Source organism: Gymnoscopelus braueri (genome assembly GCF_963280865.1).
Source record: "Gymnoscopelus braueri genome assembly, chromosome: 6".
NCBI classification, from domain to species: domain Eukaryota; kingdom Metazoa; phylum Chordata; class Actinopteri; order Myctophiformes; family Myctophidae; genus Gymnoscopelus; species Gymnoscopelus braueri.
In genome coordinates this window covers 50,592,911-50,614,536 of record NC_137607.1, presented here as the reverse complement: position 1 = coordinate 50,614,536, position 21,626 = coordinate 50,592,911, and the positions used below count along the sequence as shown (strand labels likewise).

Genomic DNA, 21,626 nt, shown 5'->3' with positions numbered 1-21,626 from the left:
ATAGAGAGAGAGGTGCATAAATAGCAGCAATTAACTACACTTTAGTTAATGTCATCCCAATGACAATAACGAGACAAATTCCTGTGGAGACAGCAAAGTGAGAGAGAGAAATGAGAGAGACAGAGAGAGAGGAGGGAAAGAGAGAAAAAGAGATAATAAAATCCTAATAAAGAGATAGACCCATAAGCAGAGAGAGACATTAAGCTAAATGTTATTCCTGTGGAGAGACCATCTGGCATCCGCTCACCTCTGCACATACGATGATCGTCTCGCAGCACATAACCCGAGGGACACATGCACTCATAAGAGCCAAAGGTGTTGACACAACGGAACGCACACAGCAGGGGGTTCTGGGAGCACTCATTGATGTCTACAGAGAGAGAGGGAGAGTAAGGGAGGGAGAGGACACAGGTTAGATTTGACATATCGCTTAGTGGTGCATAAAATTAATTGTGTCTGCGTAAGACTGACCTTCGCATGTCATCATGGACCCGGGTTCGAAGCCCTCATGACAGGAACACTCAAAGCCTCCCACTACGTTGGTGCAGGTTCCATTTCCACATGGGTTCCCTATGGAGCACTCATCAGTATCTAGGGAGAGACAGTCAGAAGGAAATTAAACTATGATTTTGGGGTTCTTGACATCTTTCTGAAGCTGCTGGTAGCCTGTAAAGAGATTATTTTCCTGATCAATTAATCTCACGATTATTTTTGTGATTATTCAATTATTCCATGTACTTAATTTAGACCCTAGAATAATGGTAAAATAAAGTACAAAATAATGGTAAATCACACACTATTTGAACCCAAACAGACTTACTGTATAATTGCTTAATATGTTTAGCCAACTGTCAAAATCATATTTTATGATATTGAAGAAAGTTGTAAATAGAACATTTTAAAAACCTTTACATGAGAAATCACGAAATCCTTTTTTTTAAAACTAATATCAATTACTGAAAACATTCATTTTAATCATTTCATCTCTACTATGGAGAAAAAGTAAAAACAAGGTATTCAGGAGAAGCCAAGCATACCAACACAGTTGACTCCAGTATAGTCCAGATTGTATCCAAAAGGACACTCGCAGCGGAATGAGCCATCCGTGTTGATACAGATTCCGTTCTGGCAGACACCTGGGTTGTCCAGACATTCATTCATATCTACAGACACAGAGAAGGTAATAGCCATGAGTGACTAACTCTATCCAGAGATCAACATTATCTGCAACATTTACCCATCCACTGGATCTGTTGAAAATATCAGTTTAACAACTGGCAAGAAATTATGGGATGGAGGAAATTAAGTTCCTTTTGGTTCTCTTACCTTCACGGGCATCACCTGGTCCAGGCAGGTGTCCATGGCCATAGGGACACAGAGTGTCAAAGGCAGCTATAGATGGAGACACCACACACAAAGCCACAAGTTAGACCAAGACCAAGACTACTAACAAGAAACTCTGTCTAGTCTAGAAAGTTTGGCTGTGCTAGTTGGCCATCGTCACCTGTATGTTATTCATTTGTAGACAACATACCCTAGCATATTATGCTACGTACGTTAGACAGGTAGCACTGCACTTCTTTGACCACTTACCTTGTTTGAAAAATGTTTGTGGCAACCGTGAAAATAATGCTCTATGGATAAGAGGGTATACTAAATGACTAAATTGTGTACTGTATGTGTGTGACTGTGAAACACTCACCCTCACTCTCTCGTGGACACAGCTCACAGGGGAGTCCCCAGCCCTCGCCAGGCATCTTGCTACAGCAGCACTTAGCTTTAGTGGTGTTGAAGGCTTTGGGAACAGAGCACTTCCCAGCCTCAAACTTAGTAAAGCAGAAGCTCTCTCTGGTGTCTGCAAGGGCACAGATAGGGTAAAATGAGGATCTAGTTTTCGTTCCGTTTGGTATTTAAGACAAAAAGGCAATTTTTTTAATATTCATCATTAGTGTATATTACAAGAAAGTTATATTAAATATCTCATGGAGTTCTGGAAGACACAATGCATGCAGCGGCTCAGAAACACTATTTCTGCTGCCGACTGTTGACTGTAGACAAACTTAATGGTTTGCACCGGTTGCTCTCACCGAAGCACCGACGTCTGTTGTCAGAGAGCACAAAGCCGGGTTGGCAGATGCACTCGAAGCTGCCAGGAGTGTTGGTACACTCGCCAAACTGGCAGATGTTAGGCTCCACTTCACACTCGTTGATATCTGTACAGGGAGGGAGGGTGGAGGTCAGCACCAAGGAGTGAACTGTAATTTACAGTACATACAGTATGTGAAGTGTGTGTGCGCGTGTGTGTGTGCGCGCGTGTGTGTGTGCGTGTGTGAGTTTGTGCATGTGACCAGATGGCAAGGTTAGTCATGTCTGAGACACCCCGGTGCTAATGTGTAGGGGTGTATCAGGAGCTGTTTGAACAGGTTCATGAGTCTGTATGGAAGACATGAACTCATTCTCTGCAGTGTGTTTTTGCTTGTGAGGGGGGTCAATCATTGTTCTGTTCAACTTTCCCGCTTTCCTAATAAGAAAGCATGTGTGTGTGTGTGTGTGTGTGTGTGTGTGTGTGGGGGGGGGTGTTCTACGTACCTATACATTGGTCATTCTGCACCTCGTATCCAGGTGGGCAGATGCAGCGGAAGGAACCATCCAGGTTCTGGCAGGTTCCAGGAGAGCAGGTACCGGGCAGACTCACACACTCATTAATATCTGAGAACATGGGAGAATGTGAGAGTTAGCCAAAGAAAGACAGAGAGTGACAATAGAGAACAATGTACAGCAAGATAATGATAATGACAAACAAATGTATACTGTATCTACAAAAGTCCACCAATGAGAACCCGATCACGGCAATAATAATGCATGATGTATGCATGAGTGATGGCTGACTTACCGACGCAGTTCTTTCCATCGGGAGTGTTCTCATAGCCGTCGTGGCAGAAACACTGGAAGGAACCCAGTGCATTGATGCACTGTCCGTTCCTGCACACCTGGCCCTGCAGAGCACTGCACTCATCTATGTCTGGATAGAGGGAATCAGCACAACCAGGGAGTCAGGAGCAGTGGTGGAAAAAGTACTCAAATTTTTTACTTAAGTTAAAGTATCAATACTGCAAGTCCGGAATTCAACATTTACTTGAGTAAAAGTGCAAAAGTATTGGTGCCAAAATGTACTTAAAGTACCTAAAGTAAAAGTACTCATTATGCAGAATGTCCCATTTCACAAGATTTCAAATGTATCAGATGTATACAAATCTTTTGAAAATAGCAGATCTACAAGCTCACAATGCGTCGCATCGCGACGCATTGTGAGCTTGTAGATCGGCTATTTTCAAATGGCCGAAATGTATATAGGGCTGAAGTGGGCAATGTATGTTTTGTCTACAAAATCTACAAAGTAACTAAAGTTTGTAATGGAGTAAAAGTACAACATTTGCCTCTGAGATGTAGTGGAGTAGAAGTAAAAGTACTGAAATTTGGATATACTCCAGTAAAGTAAAAATACCTCAAAATTGTACTTAAGTACAGTAAGTAAATGTACTTAGTTACTTTACACCACTGATCAGGAGGCTCAAACTTAGTCAAAATATACAAAATTGAGATTTTCATCATTTGTCAAAATGTTGTTTAAAAGACATTGCTGTGATGATGACAACAGAACAGTCAGTTATCAACTGGTCTAACACCTGTGCCTACTAATGATTCATCTATGTCCCTAATTGAGAGACCTTGATTAACTACTCATCCATGCAAGTAGAATAGTATTTCCTATATAAAGTCCTATACTGTATGTTATTATGGCAATATATGTTATTATTATGGTACAGTGGGTAGAGTGGCTCGTCCAGTCTACGTGTCGAACTGTCCCTGAGCAAGACACTTAAACCCGGTCAGAGATACATACCCATGCAGTCATTGTTGTGTGTGAGTTCAAAACCAGGGAAGCACAGACAATTGTACGATCCCACGGTGTTCTTACAGGTGCCGTTACCACAGGGCTGTCTGTCACACTCGTCAATGTCTAGAATATACACACAGAATAATATTGTAGTGGTTAGAATTAAATATGATGGTGAGATAATGAAAAAAACATACATAGCATAGTACTGTATGTGGTTGTGTAACTAATTCAACAGCGTTCTTGTGCAGTATATAAACTTTAAACTATTTAAAAAAATTTGCTGGGTCATCTGTTTTAATAATAATAATAATGTAACTCCAAAGATTCCAAATCTCATCTAAGGACATCCGTAAACAAACATAAAAGTGTGTTACTAATTAACAGAATTATTAACGGATTATCATAGGTTATTCTGCAGGAAGAGATGGGATACAGTGCTGTGTGTGTGTGTGTGTGTGTGTGTGTGTGTGTGTGTGTGTGTGTGTGTGTGTGTGTGTGTGTGTGTGTGTGTGTGTGTGTGTGTGTGTGTGTGTGTGTGTGCGTGCGCACGTGCATTGTTTTAGACTCACCCATGCACATGGTCTGATCAGCAGTGGCCTTGAAGCCATTGTGACAGAGACAGCGGTAGCTGCCCTGGGTGTCGATACATTCTCCATGGCTACAGACGTTAGGAATCTCCTGGCACTCATTACGGTCTATGAGGAAAGAGACAGACAAAGGGAACAATATCAGAACAATATCAAGAACAAAACGAATAATCATATAAGTGAATTATATGCTGCTATGTGAATGTAGTTCTGTACATACGGCTACCCTCTGTGTGAGTACATTTGAGGCGTAATTAGTGCAAAGTGCAATAATGCAATTATTTATTCATTCAAGCACATTGTGGAATGTATGCAACTACCCTCTGTGTACACTATACAACATGTGCCATAATTAATATTTATCTACTTACACCCATAGTACAACAAATACAGTAACTACAGTACTATCTAGGATCTACAGTCTATAGTTGTATATCTTCATCATTTGAGTAAATAGTTGTAAATAATTGTAATGTTTCCATACTGCTGTTATTTAGTGTAATGCATCAAACTCACTGAGACAAATTCCTTGTATGTTCAAACATACCTAGCAGTAAAAATAATTTCTGCACAATAAAATCCTGACAATTCTGTTAATGTACAGTGTAACTCTGAAAGCGTAAATGGACACATAAATGAGCACTCAGGATTTTACTGTGCATTTACAATCACCCGTAAACTAATATTAAGTTCATTCAGTTGAAGGGAAAGTCTAGCATAAAAACAGGAAACCAGTATAAAGTAACACTTTGCTCTGTTCAAGTCCCCTTCCTCAACCACGAAGACAATGTCGTCATCAATTTTACCTCCACAAGGGTAAATTGATAGTTCCCCTTACAGCACCAAAACAATAAATATGTCCACCTCCTTATGTTTTGGAAGTGACACATCTCGGATAATAGTCCTGTCATATACACCAGACTTACCCATGCAGGCACCGCTGGGGGACAGTTTGAAGCCAGGCGAGCATTCACAGCGATAGCTGCCTGGAATGTTGATACAGTTGGCGTTGCGCTGGCAGAGGTTGTCGCCACTGTTGCACTCGTCAATATCTGAGTAGGAGGGAAAATGGAGATATCAATCACAGACTCTATAACTGTCTCATCAGAGCAGGCTGGGGTAGCTAATATACTGTAGTGGGCAGCAGGGGAGCAAACAGACTGGCGCCATTTTGGCTCCTGCTCAGTAGAACCGGTCACTGACTGCTACTGTGTGATTGAAGGCCCTGGAAGGCGACTGCAGGCTCCCGTACACAGACAATATACTTGTCTTTACAAGAGGATAACTCATGTGGGAAAGGAGAGCATTAACTCCCCTGAGCGGAGTGATTGTAAAACTGTCTTTCCAGTGAGTGAATGTCTGCGTGTGTGTGTGTGTGTGTGTGTGTGTGTGTGTGTGTGTGTGTGTGTGTGTGTGTGTGTGTGTGTGTGTGTGTGTGTGTGTGTGTGTGTGTGTGTGTGTGTGTGTGTGTGTGTGCGTGCGTGCGTATGAATGAATGTCTGTATGTGTGTGTGTGTGTGTACGTGTGTGTGTGTACGCATTAGTGTGGAAATTGCACTAAAGTTGAAGTGTATGAGAAAAGTATGTCCATATAATGTTTGAAGCAGGGTCCGGAGATGGTTTAATAGTTTAAATCGTTTAAATGCAAATAACTTATTTGCACTGTTCTTAACGGTGAGTGTACAAAAATATGGAAAATTACAGAACTCGATAAAATGATGGCTTTCTGTCATGCTAGAGAGACATACAGCGAGAGTGAGAGAAAGGAAGGGATTCAAGAGAGATGTCCATGAGAGCAGCTCGAAGATACAGTAGTAATATGTATATTATACATATTGAGTGTCTTACCCTCGCAGATGAGCAGAATGTTGTTGTAGCTGAAACCCATTGGACACTCACAGCGGAAACTTCCAATCTGATTGATGCACACTCCGTTGGCACAAATACCTGGGATCTCTCTGCACTCGTCAATATCTGCAGGGTCATATGAAGAGTGCAGTTCTGAGCATAGTTCTCTTCAACTTTGTCTCACTATTTTGGGCATGACATTATATAGCCGAAAATATTCAAAGATTCTCAAAGATTTTCAAAGAAATAAATGTCAAAAATAGCCGAACTACATCTACGTAAGCTTCTAGATCGGCAATTTAGCTTTATAGCCTGGTACCTCAAAACGTTACTCACAACTAGTTATTTGGAGTGCAGATTTTATTTTTCTTACATGAAAACATAAACACAAGTTGATATAAGCCAAATAAGCCTGGACAGACATATCATGCCAAATGCTTGTAGGATCTGATTGTAAACTTTGATGATCTTACCTATAGGTTTGCCAGTGTGTATGTCAATGATGAAGCCAGGAGCCTGGTTACCACATAGCAACTGGTACTCAGCTACGGTGGGCAGAGAGAGGAGAGTCAAAACATGGAATGAAAACATTAAATTACTTTATTACTGTGTTGGTACTATCACTCTGCTATCAGTCCCCACTCTTGTGTTGTGTTGTCAGGGGTTTTCAAACCTTTTCATGTCACAGCCCCCCAATTCCACTTTCATTTGACAATGGATCCCCACTGCAACTGATTCTGTCCTAGGGACCCTGATATGAAAGATGTTTGCTATGTTTTGTTCTAAATGTACTAATTATCGTAATTGTACATATTCATAGAGGTGATAGTGATACATATTGTTAGATCAGTCACTCATACATTTTTGTACTGTAATAATTTCAATAGAATTGAATCATAATTAAACTACATTTAGTTTGGGAACACGAGGAGCACCCTCCCTCAATAACCGTTAGTTGTGTGACTGTGTTAGTGTGTGTGTGTGTGTGTGTGTGTGTGTGTGTGTGTGTGTGTGTGTGTGTGTGTGTGTGTGTGTGTGTGTGTGTGTGTGACTGTGTGCATGTGCGTGTGTGTGTGTGTGTGTGTGTGTGTATTACTCACAGGTAGCAGGCGTGGGGCAGCTCTCACAAGGTTTATTCCAGGCTTTGCCCACATTGTAAGCACAGCAGCACATCTTCTTGGTCATGTTGAATGACAGCTCGTTCTCACACGTGTCATTGAAGTTACGGTAACACACGCTCTTCCTCATGTCTGTCACACAAAGGGACACGAGAGAGAATCAAAATCCAACACACAGGTGATGATCAAATGATTTTATTCATTTATGTATTAATGCATTTATGTATGTACTGTATGAATGTATGAATGTATGTATACAGTATATCGTCTTTGTCGGGCAGAAACGTCTTTGTGTTTTTTCGTAAATTAACGCCCTACTTGATCATACCACAAAAGCATCGAAAGTAGCAGATCTACAAGCTCGAAACGCGGCGCGAAGCGACACGCTTCGAGCTTGTAGATCTGCTACTTTTGCTATTTTTGAATTTGAATCCTGAAAAGAAAGAGTTTTGGACATATGAGGTTTCCACCCGACAGAGACGATACGTATGTATGTATGTATGTATTGCCTTGTTCAGAGCAATACTGAGGCCGTAGAAAGGTCACTTACCCATGCAGTTGTTTCCTCCATTGACCTGCATGTATTCAGGGGGACAGACGCAGGTGTAGTTGCCCAGTGTGTTGTAGCAGGTACCAGGGCCACAGATTCCAATGTGGGTCGTGCACTCATCAATATCTACAAAGGAAAATGGAAATATGTGGCGTGATGAAAGATGACAAAAGGGTGATGGCTAGTCTGGCACACAGCCACACACACAAAGAATTATAACCATTCCATGAAATAAACGCTTGTTTATCCCCGCTCTTCAGTTCTTACCCTCGCAGATACGCGTTTCTTCATTGAGGTAGTAGCCTCCTGGACACTCGCATTGGAAGCTGCCAAAGGTGTTAACACAGTTACCGCCCTGGCACAGGCCTGGCAGCTCCTGGCACTCATCGATATCTGGGGCACATAGACAGCATTGCTCAGATAATGTCAGCAGTAAGTATTGATTTGATAGCTAGTAGAAGCATACTGTAGATAGATATATACAAAGATTGTGTTTCTAATATACTGCCGTGGAGAGTGAAACTAATGTGCTACCATTTTGCGGGCATGCAGGCTGACCGCAAATTGCCATTGTGCAATCAATTAACCGGCAGTGAAGATGGATAGTTTACCTTCCAGGATAACAGTTATAGGGTTGGGCCTGAATCCCTCTCCTCCAGGGCACAACGTCTTGTACTCCGCTGCAAACAACACAGAAATGTCTAGTCAGTGAATGTGACTTTAAACACGAATTTCAGTGTGGAGAAGAAACTGTCATGTTTCATCAAAGTAAAACTTTTATAGCCGAATACCATCAATGCATTTATCAGTCACTCAGTCATTCAATCAACCAATCAATCAATCAATTAACTATGGCACAGTACATACTGGAGTTGGGGGCGGGGCACAGTTCACAGGGGTTTCCCCAGGCTCCACCCAGGGAGCAGCAACAGGAAGCTCTGGTCACACCCACTCCGATCTCTGCACTGCAGGAGATTCCTCCATCTCCACGTGCCAGTGTATCAAGGAAACAGTTGCCAACACGGGTATCTGAGAGGGAGAGAGAAAAGGAGTTACATACTGAACAGTATCTACACAAGCTTTCTCCTTTCACCAGGCAGGACTGGGCAAGGGAGTGTTTAATAAAAATTATATTTCTTTGTGACTGAAACCTATTTTCCAAAGGGTTCGCCTCATTTCACCCTTGCCTTAGATTTATGACACACAGTTTTCAGATCTACTCACCCACACAGCCCACTCTAGTGGGGTTGAGCTCAAAGTCACCCGGGCACTGGCACACATAGCTCCCTGGGGTGTTCATACACAGCCCGTTAATGCAGTTCACTGGGTCTGCACACTCGTTGATGTCTGCAACACATAATGACACACGGCAATTTAACAACGCACATTAACTAGACTTAATGAGTTCATATTCTAGGGTTGCAGAGAAAGGAACAAATGTGACATAATATAAGCAATAACATCCATTATTTACTGTACATGAATGATCTTGTTTGTCCCACAGGAATGCTGAGTGTGCACTGTGCACATTTGAAGGTGATATGTAGAGAGGTTAAACTAAAGGCTAATGTAGATACATAATGATTACCAGGTACTTATGTATAAATGTAATGGTTGACATTTTGCAATGTAAATACATCATAACTGGCACAGTGGCACTAAAGGACTTACCTAAACACAATAACAAGCTGGTTCAAGTTGGGAAATATTTCCTTCTAAATTACTACAATGACAGTTAAACAACTACATAGCTCACCTAATCCAGTCAGAGCTTCTGTTGCTTCTGTTGCTTTGTTTATTTCCCTGATATTCAACATTTATTATTAAATAGTTGAAAGCTACGCTACTAACTCTGTAACATTTTAGCACTATTCAAAGTATGAATGTTTTCTATAAATATGTTGCATATCAATGTCATTAAAAGTAAGTTATAACCCTTCTTATTCTTGTCTATTTCTCTACTCAAACGACTCCAGTTGATGTACAGTTTTAGAAGTGATATACTAACCAGTGCAGTTTCCTCCACTTCGGTCCAGCTCGTAACCGTCATCACACACACAGCGGAACATTCCTGGAAGGTTCTGGCACGTTCCAAACACGCAGATGTTTTGGAAGTTACACTCGTCAATGTCTACAGTAAAGGAGACAGTTAGCGAGAACATTAGTTACACCACTTTGATGGAAATGAGAGGAAAGAGCAAAAAATAAGCAATGGTGGGCACAAAGCTAGATTCTACAAAGCAATATTTAACTGTGTATGGATACAACTACAACTATACAACTAAAGACTGTCAATACAATGCATCCTGTAGCTTATATTTTATTCTGGAAAATTATAGGTATCTGGAGAATACAGATTGCATCAGACAATGATCCAGAACCAAGATGGTGTCTGGTGGTCTTTTTCTAAGTGCCAAGATGGCTTCTTGTGTTTACTGTACCTTGGCAGGCCTTGCTGTCTTCTGTAGGAGTGAAGCCCATTTCACACTCACAGCGGTAGCCCCCCGGAGCATTCAGACAATGGCCATTCTCACACAGGTTCACATTGTCCGCACACTCATCCATATCTGAAATGGAATGTACAGCGAGTTCATTCAGTAGGTAAGAGATCTATAAATGATGCTGTACAATTGTGAACATGAAACCTGTAGTATTAATCAGCGTTTCAACACTGTTTGCGAGTACACGTGTCTCATACCTGAGCAGGAGAAACCGTCTCCATTGAAGCCCTCTTTACAGGTACAGCGATAGGACCCAGGTGTGTTGACACAGTCTGCATTGGGGTTGCAGTTGTGGTCCTCTGCAGAGCATTCATCCTGGTCTACAGAGGGGAAGAGAGACAGAGAGAGAGAGACAAAGAGACAGAGAGACAGAGAGACAGAGAGACAGACCGAGACAGAGAGAGAAACAGAGACAGAGAATGTCATAAAATGACTTCACTTCACATGTGTTGGGTCCCTTTGGTCCCGTTTCCACACACTCTTCCGAGTTGAATTAACACTGAGGATTTTACTGTGTAGGGGTATAGAACTCATCGCAGCATTAAACAGTATGGACCTCAGTTACAGTTACAGCAATGACAGCTGTAATGTTGTGGAGATGTAGTGTACTTACCCACACACTTGATGCCATCTCCCACCCAGCCATCTCTGCAGCGACACTTAAAGCTTCCGGGAATGTTGACACAGGCAGCGTGCATGTCACAGTTATGAGCCCCAATCTCACATTCATCAATATCTGAGGAGGGAATCAGACAATCACTAGATGAATAATTAGAAATGTTGCATGAATGCAATGCATCAGCATTTTTAGCGAACAATGGTAATGGTAAAGTCTCAGTCTGTAAAGCCCTTAAAGGGATAGTTCACCCCCAAAATGACTTTTTTCCTATCGATTAGTCACCCCATGGAGACTTGAATTCATGGGTATTTTTTTGCCTCATTCCTAAGCCAATAATTTGATGATCGGCAGCGGTTCCAATAGGAGACACAAAGAGTCTCCTTGGTAACGTTACTTCATGTACTTCAGTTTTTCTCTGTTTAAGAGTTTTCCATAAATAAATAATCATCAGACCCTGTACCGTATGCATGGATGAACTCTCTCCCTCAGAAGTTGGCAGACGTATGGGCACACTATGGCCCAGACCTCTCAATCACAAATCTGCCCTTGGTGTTTGAGGTGTGTGTGTGTGTGTGTGTGTGTGTGTGTGTGTGTGTGTGTGTGTGTGTGTGTGTGTGTGTGTGTGTGTGTGTGCGTGCGTGCGTGCGTGCGTGCGTGCGTGCGTGCGTGCGTGCGTGCGTGCCTGCCTGCCTGCCTGCCTGCGTGCGTGCGTGCGTGCGTGCGTGCGTGCGTGCGTGCGTGCGTGCGTGCGTGCGTGCGTGCGTGCGTGCGTGCGTGCGTGCGTGCGTGCGTGCGTGCGTGCGTGCGTCTGTGGAACAAATATAGTGATTGTGCATGATGTGTTTTGTGTGTGTGTTTGTGTGTGTGCTTGCAAGCGCGTGTGTGCGCATTGTACCTGTACAGCCCGTGGAGCCCTTCTTGACAAAGTATCCCAGCTGACAGTGGCAGATGAAGGAGCCCTTGGTGTTCTCGCAGTCACCGTGGAGACAGATGTTTGGGTTCAAGTCACACTCATTCACATCTGATGGGACAGACACAGACATTATGTGATTGTTCTTGGCCTTGGAGAATGGACTAACAGAGAACAATTCTGACGGAGCAAGTCATTGCTCAAGTTATTATATATCATCGCTGTCGGGTGAAAACCTTGTATGTCCATTTCAGGAAATGGAAGAAAAGAACCTGTGTTCCAATGGGTCCAATGTAGTTATTATTTAGTTACCGTAATTTTCGCACTATAAGCCGCACCTGAATATAAGCCGCAGCAGCTAAATTGAATGATTTGTACATATATAAGCCGCACTGGACTATAAACCGCAGGTGTAAAATCCATAGATTTAGGTCCCCTAGTGGCCGTTAGCTGTAAAAATCCATAGATAAGCCGCACCGTTATATAAGCCGCAGGGTCAAAAAATGGGAAAAAAGTCGCGGCTTATAGTCCGAAATTTACGGTACATGTTCCTGTTAATACTTTTCATTGGTTCAATATTTATAAAACCCACAGACAGACTTAACCACTTTCACTTAAATAAACATGTCAAGATAGTCTATTTTTGCTACTTTTCTGTGACACTGTAGTATGACAAAGTTGGGCATTCATTTACAAAACATTTATATGGAGATACAAGGTTTCTGCCAGACAGCGACAATATGACAGAGAAACAAATGAAAAGAAAGAAAATAATAATAAAAAAAATGGGATCAACAAAGACATCTAGCTCCGTGTGACTCCTGGGTAATAAAGCATGTATTTTCTCTCACCAATACAGGTCCTCATGTCCATGGACGCCATGAAGCCATCATAACAGAGACAGCGGTATTCTCCGGGAATGTTGGTGCACTGGCCTCCATCACAGATGTCTGGGCTCTCCTCGCACTCATCGATATCTGACAAGTAGACGGCAGGGATAGAACTGATTGCACTACATGCTGACGCTTTTTATACTAGGCTATATATTTATGTCAGAGATATTTTTTGGGGATAGATTATGTGAATATTCTGTTCATGAACATAAATATTCTCTGTGTTTCATTACCTGCACAGGACCTGAGGTCAGGCATGAGAGCATAGCCTTCGCTACAGCTGCACTCATAACTGCCGTCTGAGTTGGTACAGTGGGTGTCACAACCTCCGTTCATAATGGTACATTCATCAATATCTGCAATGAGAGGTTACAATTACACGGTTAGGTTAGGTTAAGGTTTATTTGTAATTTTTATGGTTCACATAAAAAAAGTCACATATCCACAGTGATATTATCAGTGCACAATAAAAAAAACTGTTCAAATTGAACTTAAATGTGGCATCTTTACTCATAGTCACATGGCATACAAGAAATAGAGGAGCAACACAAAGATTAATATATTACTGTAGAACATTAAGTATGTGGGATAGGCGGTGGCAGATTTATTGAATAGATCGATGCACAACAGGTGTGCAGTCACACCCAGCTGAGGCCAGGCGTGAATCCGCCCCCCCCCATCCCTCAAAGAAATATTTAGAGCACTGGTTCCCAAACTTTTTAGCTTGAGACCCAAAAGAGACATTTCATGTCTTTCATGGGATTATTTTTTTGTTGTTGAAATAATAATAATTAAAAACAAAATGTAGGAAACAAAAATAAAGGGGAATCTACTCGCGACCGATAAAAATTGGTCCGCGACCCACAAATGGGTCCTGATCCACTGTTTGGGAAACAGTGGTTTAAAGTATGCAGTATTCCACTCACCAACACAGCCCTGCCGGTCTGGTGTGGCCTGGTAACCCGTGTCACAGGAGCACTGGTAGTTTCCCACCATGTTGACGCAGTGGCCATTCTTACACAGGTTGTCACTCAGCTGACACTCATTCACATCTGAAAGAACACACAAACGATCAGAAGGTCCATTCAGGAAGTATAATACATTATATCATGTCATGTGTGATGTACTATACAGCTGGTTTGGATAAAGCGGATTACCAAAAAATAATAATTGTTGTTCAGGTATTTGCCAAGTACATTTGCACATGCAGTACCTGGAGTTTTATTTTACTCTTTAACTTTTACTCAAGGACACTTCAACACTCAGCCTGGAGGGGGATCGAACCGGGGACCTTCCGATTCCCAGACGTTCACTCTACCTCCTGAGCCACATGCCGCCCATATGAACTAAGAATGATGTATTACACCTTTGTGTGTGTGTGTGTGATTTATTTTACTTTTACTAGTGATGTATAACACCCACCTTCACAAACAGAACCATCGATGGTGAGTGCATGTCCAGGGGGACATTCACACTCGTAACTCCCGTCTGTGTTCAGGCAGGTTCCTCCACGACACAGCAGGGGGTTCCTCTCACACTCATCGATGTCTGCCAAGATACAGGAAGAGATGGATGGAGGAGAAAATGGCCCAAAGACAAAAGAGGAAGAATAGATGGAGGACAAGTAGAAATGACAGGAAAGGAAAGAAGGGGGGTACAGTATGGAGACGTTTAGGGGGACCTGTGATTGGACTGTGATTGGACAGTTCTGTATTTTTGTGCACGTGGATATAACAGATCCTGCTTATGTGTGTGTGTGACCGTGTGCATGCGTGAGAGTGCAGGTACAGTAAGAGCTTTTGAGTTCCTGTGTGTGTGTGTGTGTGAAGTTGCATGAGTGTGTGTCCTGCCAACTTACCCATGCAGTTCTTCATCATCATGAAACCGCTCTCATAGCCCTCGATGCACTCGCACTCAAAGCTTCCAGGTGTGTTGACACAGGTACCGTGTCCACACAGGTCCGGGGAGATGCGACACTCATCGATGTCTGGTAAACACAGAAGACAGGAAACACAATGCATCATTACATTGTTATATCAAAATATGGAAATAGGGGACTTACACTGAATTCAGCATTCAAGCAAGGAATCTAAGGACTGGAAAATGACCACAAACTGTGGTGGGAGTTCTTATACATTTTCTTTTTATAAATGCTGTCACTCGTGCCGTCTTTCCCCTCTGTACATCTATACCTGTGCAGTTCCTCTCCTCTGCTGTGAGAGCGAAGCCGTTATAGCAGCGGCACTTGAAGCTGCCGATGGTGTTCCGGCAAGTTCCGTGACTGCACAGACCGTTGAACACCTTACACTCGTTCACATCTAAGAAAAAGAAAACGTACAGTGTTACCAATAAGCTCAAAATATTATACACAGTACAGCACAGCACAGCGCAAACACACAACCTAGAAAACTTTACACTCTTAGCATCTGGGGAAAACACATTCAACATGAACACAATTCTCTTGGCAGCATTTTGAGTAAGATCAGTATTATTTAATATGTTTGAAGCCTACTTACAGTATTGTAAGCTTATTTTAATGACTCAAATATTATTTTAACCTATCTGTATAGTATGTTGTAACAATATAATTCTCAACCAGTGGGACAGCTACAGTTTGACAACTAGTACTGAAGCTCATAGTGCATTATGGCCCCTAATCAAGCGGGGATGCCTACTCGGCGGAGTGGTAGAAAGTTTCAAAATCACACGTACAGTAGGACATGAAAGTTATGGATTGGAGCTTTAACATTTAATCTAACGTGTTTAATAAGAATACTCAGTCGGATGAGTATGCTAATGCCTCTTGCCTTTGTAGAAGGGTCGGCCGGTCAGTATATCCCCTCGGTTGGCAAAGCCAGGTCCTCTGGGACAGATGGACCTGTACTCTGCTGTGTCTGCTTGGGGACACTCCTCGCAGTCGATACCCCACGCAGCGCCCACGGAACAGCAGCACATGTCCACGCGGTACCGGCCTGGCAGAGGCGCGCCACATTCATCCTCATGCCACTTCATGAAGCACTGCTCACTGCGCACATCTAGAGATGAAGAGGTCAGAGGGTAAGATATATGACAGTATGAAAGTAGGTACATGAATCATTCCAAATGTAAAGGGTAAATTTAGTCTAAAAATGTGAGTTCTAAAAATCGACATATTAGTGTTAATTTATCCATTTGTAAAGTTAAATGAACACTCCTTGTATAGATTTATAGGTGTACAGTATATCATAACAGATAATGGCCGCTGAAAATGAATGTACTGAGATGATTGAAAGTTGTCTCTTTACCATTGTTGCGAAGACAAATAAATGTACATTTCTCACCCTTTGTGATTAAACATATTACTCTGAAGTTTTATTGGCTAGCATGAGCTCAGGTTGTGTCCTCTACTTGCCTACACAGGTGCGTCCGCTCCCGTCCAAGGTGAGGCCCTCAGCACACTCACAGCTGAAGGAGCCCTGGGTGTTCACACACCGGCCATTGGTACATACTCCGGGGAACACCTCACACTCATTAATATCTACAGGGAGGAGGACATTGTTAGATGACACGGTGACACTGGGACACACGCGCACACGCACACACACACACACACACACACACACACACACACACACACACACACACACACACACACACACACACACACACACACACACACACACGATTGCACACTCAGTTAATGTCTATATGGAGAAGGCTGAAGGATATTAAAAGGACAAAAGAGACAAATATGAATTAATGGGCTTTGGCATTGGGTGTATAGTACACCACAGGGATGTATGGGTCTGTCACAGCTGATTACACCGCTTGTGTGCTCTGATGTTACAGGGCCAACTTACCTTCACAGATGAGACCTTTCATACGAGCGAATCCCCGAGAGCAGGCAGTGTCTGGGGAGAGAGAGAGACAAACCTATGTTGATTAATGTGTCTGTACTGCCTTTATAGAGGTTGCTTAGTGTGTACATACAGTAAGTAGTGTGCATGTTGTGCATTTTTGTGAGAGCAAGTACTGACCAATCTCGCAGCGTTCACAGGGGCTGCCCCAGGCGGCTCCCAGCGTGGAGCAACACTCAGACTTCAGTGTGGCTCCATTGATATTGACCTCACAACGGCCATCTTGGATGTTGAGCCAACAAGTACCCTTCATACTGTCTGTAGAGGGCAAACAGAGGGGGGCAAGGAGAGGTAGATTAGGCAGGGAGAGGTAGAGGAGAAAGGGAGAGGTATAGGATGCGGGAAAGGTAAAGCGTTTTACCACATAAAAACACAGCACCCACTGTACAAACCTTCCATGGCACAATAATGATCAGGTTGTGGCAGTTAGGATGAGTAACGGCCACGCATCACTGGGTTTAATCCCATGCTATTGGGTAATAAATGGACTGAGTAAGTGTATAGTCATAACACTGACACCATTTCTCCTAAACCACAGGCCCACCCAGAGAACAAGACCGCAATTTACTTTCTCCATTTCTCCCACCTCCGGAGTGATGAGCTTTTAAAATAAAAACAGAATTGAACAAAACCAGAGGGATGTCTTGGCCTCTGACAGCGGCCAACTCATACATTACTGTATGTATAAGTATTTATTCAATGAGTCATACTCCATTCCAGTTACAATAACATCTGCATTCTATATTAGCATTTAGCTGTCTCTGAATGGTTCCCCAAAACTGACAAGCCTCCAACAAAAGATCTTTTCTTTATAGCCTCCAGACAAGAACACGCCAGACAAAAGAAGAAGAAAAAAAGAATCCCTGAGCAAATTTATACTGCATGTCATTTTCAATCTTGGGTTTGAATCTTCTGTGTAAAGTAAAACAATCCTTGTGTTATTCAAGACTGTGCATGCATGTATCTCTCTAATAAATCATCCTTGCACGTCAGCGTGCCTAACATCTGACGACACCAATGTCCCTGGATGGCTTCTCTAAATCTCAGGGGTTTATTTACAAAACTGAAGAATGAACTTTGATTAGAATGAGCTTTGAATTAGACTAAAACGACATCTGCACTGGTCTGTCATGTGTTCCCTCCAGCGGCCACCTCCTGCTCAGGAAAACTACTCTCCAGGACCGTGCGGTGCTGTTGTAATTTGTGTCAGGCATTTGGGAGGGTGGCCCGGTGTCACGTCTTACCCACGCAGATGGTGTTGGTGGAGTCCAGCTTGCTACCATGGGAACACTCGCAGTTGAAGGACCCGGCCACGTTACGGCACACTCCGTTAACACAGGGGCTTGACTCACATTCATTGACATCTGTAACGTAAACACATACCATAGTTCAGGGCCGAGAAGACAGAAACAGGGGTCGGGGATTAAATGGGGTCATCCTCATCGTCATTTGTCAGTTAGAAAGACTCAACGACAGTAACTTTCTTTGTCCTTGAGCCAAATGTTCACTGGATATACGCTAGAGCACATCTGGTAGTAATGATAACTCAAACAGTGACCTTCACAGTTGGTAAAACATATGTGCATGGCTAGCGGCCCACGTGCCCATACACACGTGCCAGGGTGTGTGTGTGTGAAATGCTCACCTTCACACGTCTCCGAGTCGGGTTTGAAAACAAAGCCCTTGGGACAGGAGCAGGTATAGGAGCCAGGAATGTTCCTGCACAAGCCGTTGTCACACAGCAGATGGTTCACCAAACACTCATTGATGTCTGCAGAACAGGGGAAGGAGAAAGAAAGAAGGGTTTAATTATGGTCCTTTGTTTGCTTCATTACACGTCATATGAATGAAATGTCTTTGTTGTATGAAGGGAAGGACTTTTATAGAAATCCATAACACTTGGGCCTATACTTTGAGGGTGGTAAAATGGCGTGCTAAGCCGATAACTACCCAGCACAATGTTTTCTCAAGATTTCCCTGCAGGGTGCTAACAAAATCTCCCATAAGTGTTAAGATTCCAAAGTGATTTTCGGGCCGCTATACGGCCCTCACACTTACATTGTACCACCGATCCGATATGTCATAGAGTTGGGGGCTTTGTCAGAGTACCCGTTGTGCCCATATATGGAGATGTCTGTTTCTGTCTGTCTACCTTGATTTGTGATTCATGATTATTGAGATGCTAAACCATTGATATGGATGTGTGGTTCCTGATGTGGGTTCCTGATTGCTTATCGGCAAAACAAATCTTCCCCTTTATTTAAAAAAACATGCAGACTGGGTAAGGTGCTCAAACAGAGTTGGTGAAATAAAATGTAATAAAAGCTAGTGTTCTTGTGGTGGTTTGTTCTTTTTCTTTAGTCAGACCTTTTTAGTCCTTTAGCAACAGCTGTATTGATTCCATTACTCTTGTCAAACTAGCTTATCCACCAGCTGTGCTGCCGAAAACATTAACTGCCCTCATACTACAGACCTTGGTGATTGTGCTGTGTTTCCCAATGTTCAAGCATTTACCTTTATTTAAAAATGAACCGTTAACAAAGCAAGAAGATGAAAGACAAAACAAAACACATTCTCCTTTAGAACAGAGGCTGAGCGTTCCCTGGCTGACTCACCTTCACAGTTCTTGCCACTGGAGTCAGACTCGTAGCCAAAGTTACAGTTGCAGCGGTAGCTTCCTCTCAGGTTTTCACACACACCGTTTTGACAGATGTCGGGGTCCAAGCCACATTCATTGATATCTGAAATGGTAATTCAATCATTATGAAATGTGTGTAAGATTGCAGTAAATGTTTTGGCAACATTGTTGCCACATTCACCAGGATGTACAAAGAAATATTCCTCACCTCTACCGTCAGCTGTGATACCGATGCCACTGCTACACACAGCCTGGAATTCAGCTATAGGGATAAAGACATTATTATAATAGCTGGACATGCGCTTTATTTTATTACCTATAAGTTGTAAAGTGGAATACATTAAAGAGACAATACACTGCAATTCCGTCCAAGTTATTACCTGAGTTTCGGGCAGGGCATGGATGACAAGGCTCTCCGAACCCATGTTCAGGATTGGCACAGCAACACTCTGACTTTGTCACCGCACCAGGGAATGGTCGTGAACATGTGCCCATCTTGATAGCACCGTAGCAGGTGGTCCTCATGTGTGTGTCTACACACACACGCCCGTCCACATCGATAGCCAGGCCCGGTGGGCACTCGCAGCGGAACGAGCCCTCGGAGTTGATACAGCGTCCATTCATACAGATGCCAGGCGTCAGGCACTCATCAATGTCTGACAATGAGAGCATGTGAAAATAAGTTTAGCATTTCTTGCTTTATTTTAGATAGGAGAGTGCAGAGAAAGACAGTTTTAACTGTTTCGAACAATCAAGTGTGTCTGCTTTTTTGTTCTGATGGCTGCTTGGTGCAAAATACATTTCCGCAAATACAAATAAAGCATCGATCTATCTATCTATCTATCTATCTATTCAAGCATCATATTTTGCCAGTAGCCCAAGAGTCAACGTCTGTGTTTGAAGAACAACATCCATACCAGTGCAGTAACGTCCGTTGGGTGCCAGGGCAAAGCCAGGCTTACAGATACACTTGAAGCTGCCGTCCTCGTTGATGCACATTCCGTTGAGACACATGTTGGTCGTGGCACACTCATCATGGTCTAGAGAGACACCGGAAAGAAATTGATCGTGTTTTAACCACCTTTGACCTGGGCATGTCAAAACAATTCTGTGAAATTGTGAAAACAGCAGATCTACAAGCTCACAGCAACACATTGTGAGCTTGCAGATCTGCTATTTTACCCATTGATCCATCATACAGTATGTTATTGATCATCTCATGTAGATTCCTCACCAATGCAGTTCTTCCCGTCAGGAGTGATCTCAAAGCCAGCATTGCAGATACACTGGAAGCTTCCCTCGGTGTTGACACAGCGTCCATTGCGGCACATCACTCCATTCACAATGCACTCATCAATGTCTATGGAGAGGGGAAAAGACAGCATGCAGAGCTCAAATGAGCACAAATGTGACCATGCAAGTACAATGCTTTAGGAAACAAGAGGGCATTTTTCAGTGCTTTACAGATTATGTAAGTACAGAATGTAAGCTTTCAAATTATATGACATTCTTTGGAAGCTTATTTGAATGTTGTTAAACCTCTAACCAAGAATCTGAGTAAAAGGCTCTCAAAGTTTGTGAACTCTTTCCACACTACTCGCAGTCAGGTAAGGGGTGTGAGCAATGGCTTCTTAACTCCACCTCTACCCACATAATGTCTTGATAAATTGAATACATAGGACCACAATGGAAACAAGCCCTCAGGGCTTTTTGTGTTATCCTTCTAGCATTATTACATTACTGTACCTCTGTTCTTTTTGCAAACTGTTAATAAAGTATCCAATCAATCAATCAATACCTGTACTGTACATTGTAAAATGAGTTAATTTAAGGGTCCATTTGGATTCATCTCTACACTCTCAGAGTTAAATGAACACAGAGGAGTGTACCATACAGTACATACATACATACCATTACAGGCCTGCTTGGTGGGGGTCCCCTGGTAGCCCTCGTGACACTTGCAGTAGTATGAGCCAGGTGTGTTGACACAGTCTCCATTGACACAGGGATTACTAATGCACTCATCCACATCTGAACAAGGGAAAGGAATTGGGTTTGTCTAATGTTACCATTATTATTTAAATTACACTTTTTCTATATATCCATACTGTAAATACAGTATATAACTCAGTCCAATATTTCTAAAAGTAGGAACATGCACATTT

General features: G+C 42.7%; 1 protein-coding gene across 1 annotated transcript in view; it reads right to left on the bottom strand.

Moving 5' to 3' along the window:
- Window positions 1-21,626, bottom strand: part of fbn2b (fibrillin 2b) — an 86,930-nt gene that overhangs the window by 11,549 nt on the left and 53,755 nt on the right. The window contains exons 13-54 of the mRNA XM_080430992.1: window positions 21,373-21,492; window positions 20,696-20,821; window positions 20,379-20,501; window positions 19,842-20,117; window positions 19,670-19,723; window positions 19,439-19,564; window positions 18,469-18,594; window positions 18,068-18,187; window positions 16,944-17,081; window positions 16,767-16,817; window positions 16,319-16,444; window positions 15,735-15,962; window positions 15,120-15,245; window positions 14,786-14,914; window positions 14,350-14,475; window positions 13,854-13,979; window positions 13,161-13,283; window positions 12,886-13,011; window positions 12,020-12,145; window positions 11,119-11,241; window positions 10,703-10,825; window positions 10,446-10,571; window positions 10,013-10,135; window positions 9,229-9,351; window positions 8,872-9,033; window positions 8,616-8,684; window positions 8,272-8,397; window positions 8,005-8,130; window positions 7,437-7,586; window positions 6,810-6,881; window positions 6,337-6,462; window positions 5,415-5,540; window positions 4,471-4,596; window positions 3,905-4,021; window positions 2,894-3,022; window positions 2,590-2,709; window positions 2,088-2,213; window positions 1,703-1,855; window positions 1,327-1,392; window positions 1,038-1,163; window positions 472-591; window positions 248-370 (exon numbers count right to left, since the gene is read on the bottom strand). Of these exons, the coding sequence (XP_080287118.1) occupies window positions 248-370; window positions 472-591; window positions 1,038-1,163; window positions 1,327-1,392; window positions 1,703-1,855; window positions 2,088-2,213; window positions 2,590-2,709; window positions 2,894-3,022; window positions 3,905-4,021; window positions 4,471-4,596; window positions 5,415-5,540; window positions 6,337-6,462; window positions 6,810-6,881; window positions 7,437-7,586; window positions 8,005-8,130; window positions 8,272-8,397; window positions 8,616-8,684; window positions 8,872-9,033; window positions 9,229-9,351; window positions 10,013-10,135; window positions 10,446-10,571; window positions 10,703-10,825; window positions 11,119-11,241; window positions 12,020-12,145; window positions 12,886-13,011; window positions 13,161-13,283; window positions 13,854-13,979; window positions 14,350-14,475; window positions 14,786-14,914; window positions 15,120-15,245; window positions 15,735-15,962; window positions 16,319-16,444; window positions 16,767-16,817; window positions 16,944-17,081; window positions 18,068-18,187; window positions 18,469-18,594; window positions 19,439-19,564; window positions 19,670-19,723; window positions 19,842-20,117; window positions 20,379-20,501; window positions 20,696-20,821; window positions 21,373-21,492 (5,277 nt within the window). The remainder of the gene's footprint in view (window positions 1-247; window positions 371-471; window positions 592-1,037; window positions 1,164-1,326; window positions 1,393-1,702; window positions 1,856-2,087; window positions 2,214-2,589; window positions 2,710-2,893; window positions 3,023-3,904; window positions 4,022-4,470; window positions 4,597-5,414; window positions 5,541-6,336; window positions 6,463-6,809; window positions 6,882-7,436; window positions 7,587-8,004; window positions 8,131-8,271; window positions 8,398-8,615; window positions 8,685-8,871; window positions 9,034-9,228; window positions 9,352-10,012; window positions 10,136-10,445; window positions 10,572-10,702; window positions 10,826-11,118; window positions 11,242-12,019; window positions 12,146-12,885; window positions 13,012-13,160; window positions 13,284-13,853; window positions 13,980-14,349; window positions 14,476-14,785; window positions 14,915-15,119; window positions 15,246-15,734; window positions 15,963-16,318; window positions 16,445-16,766; window positions 16,818-16,943; window positions 17,082-18,067; window positions 18,188-18,468; window positions 18,595-19,438; window positions 19,565-19,669; window positions 19,724-19,841; window positions 20,118-20,378; window positions 20,502-20,695; window positions 20,822-21,372; window positions 21,493-21,626) is intronic.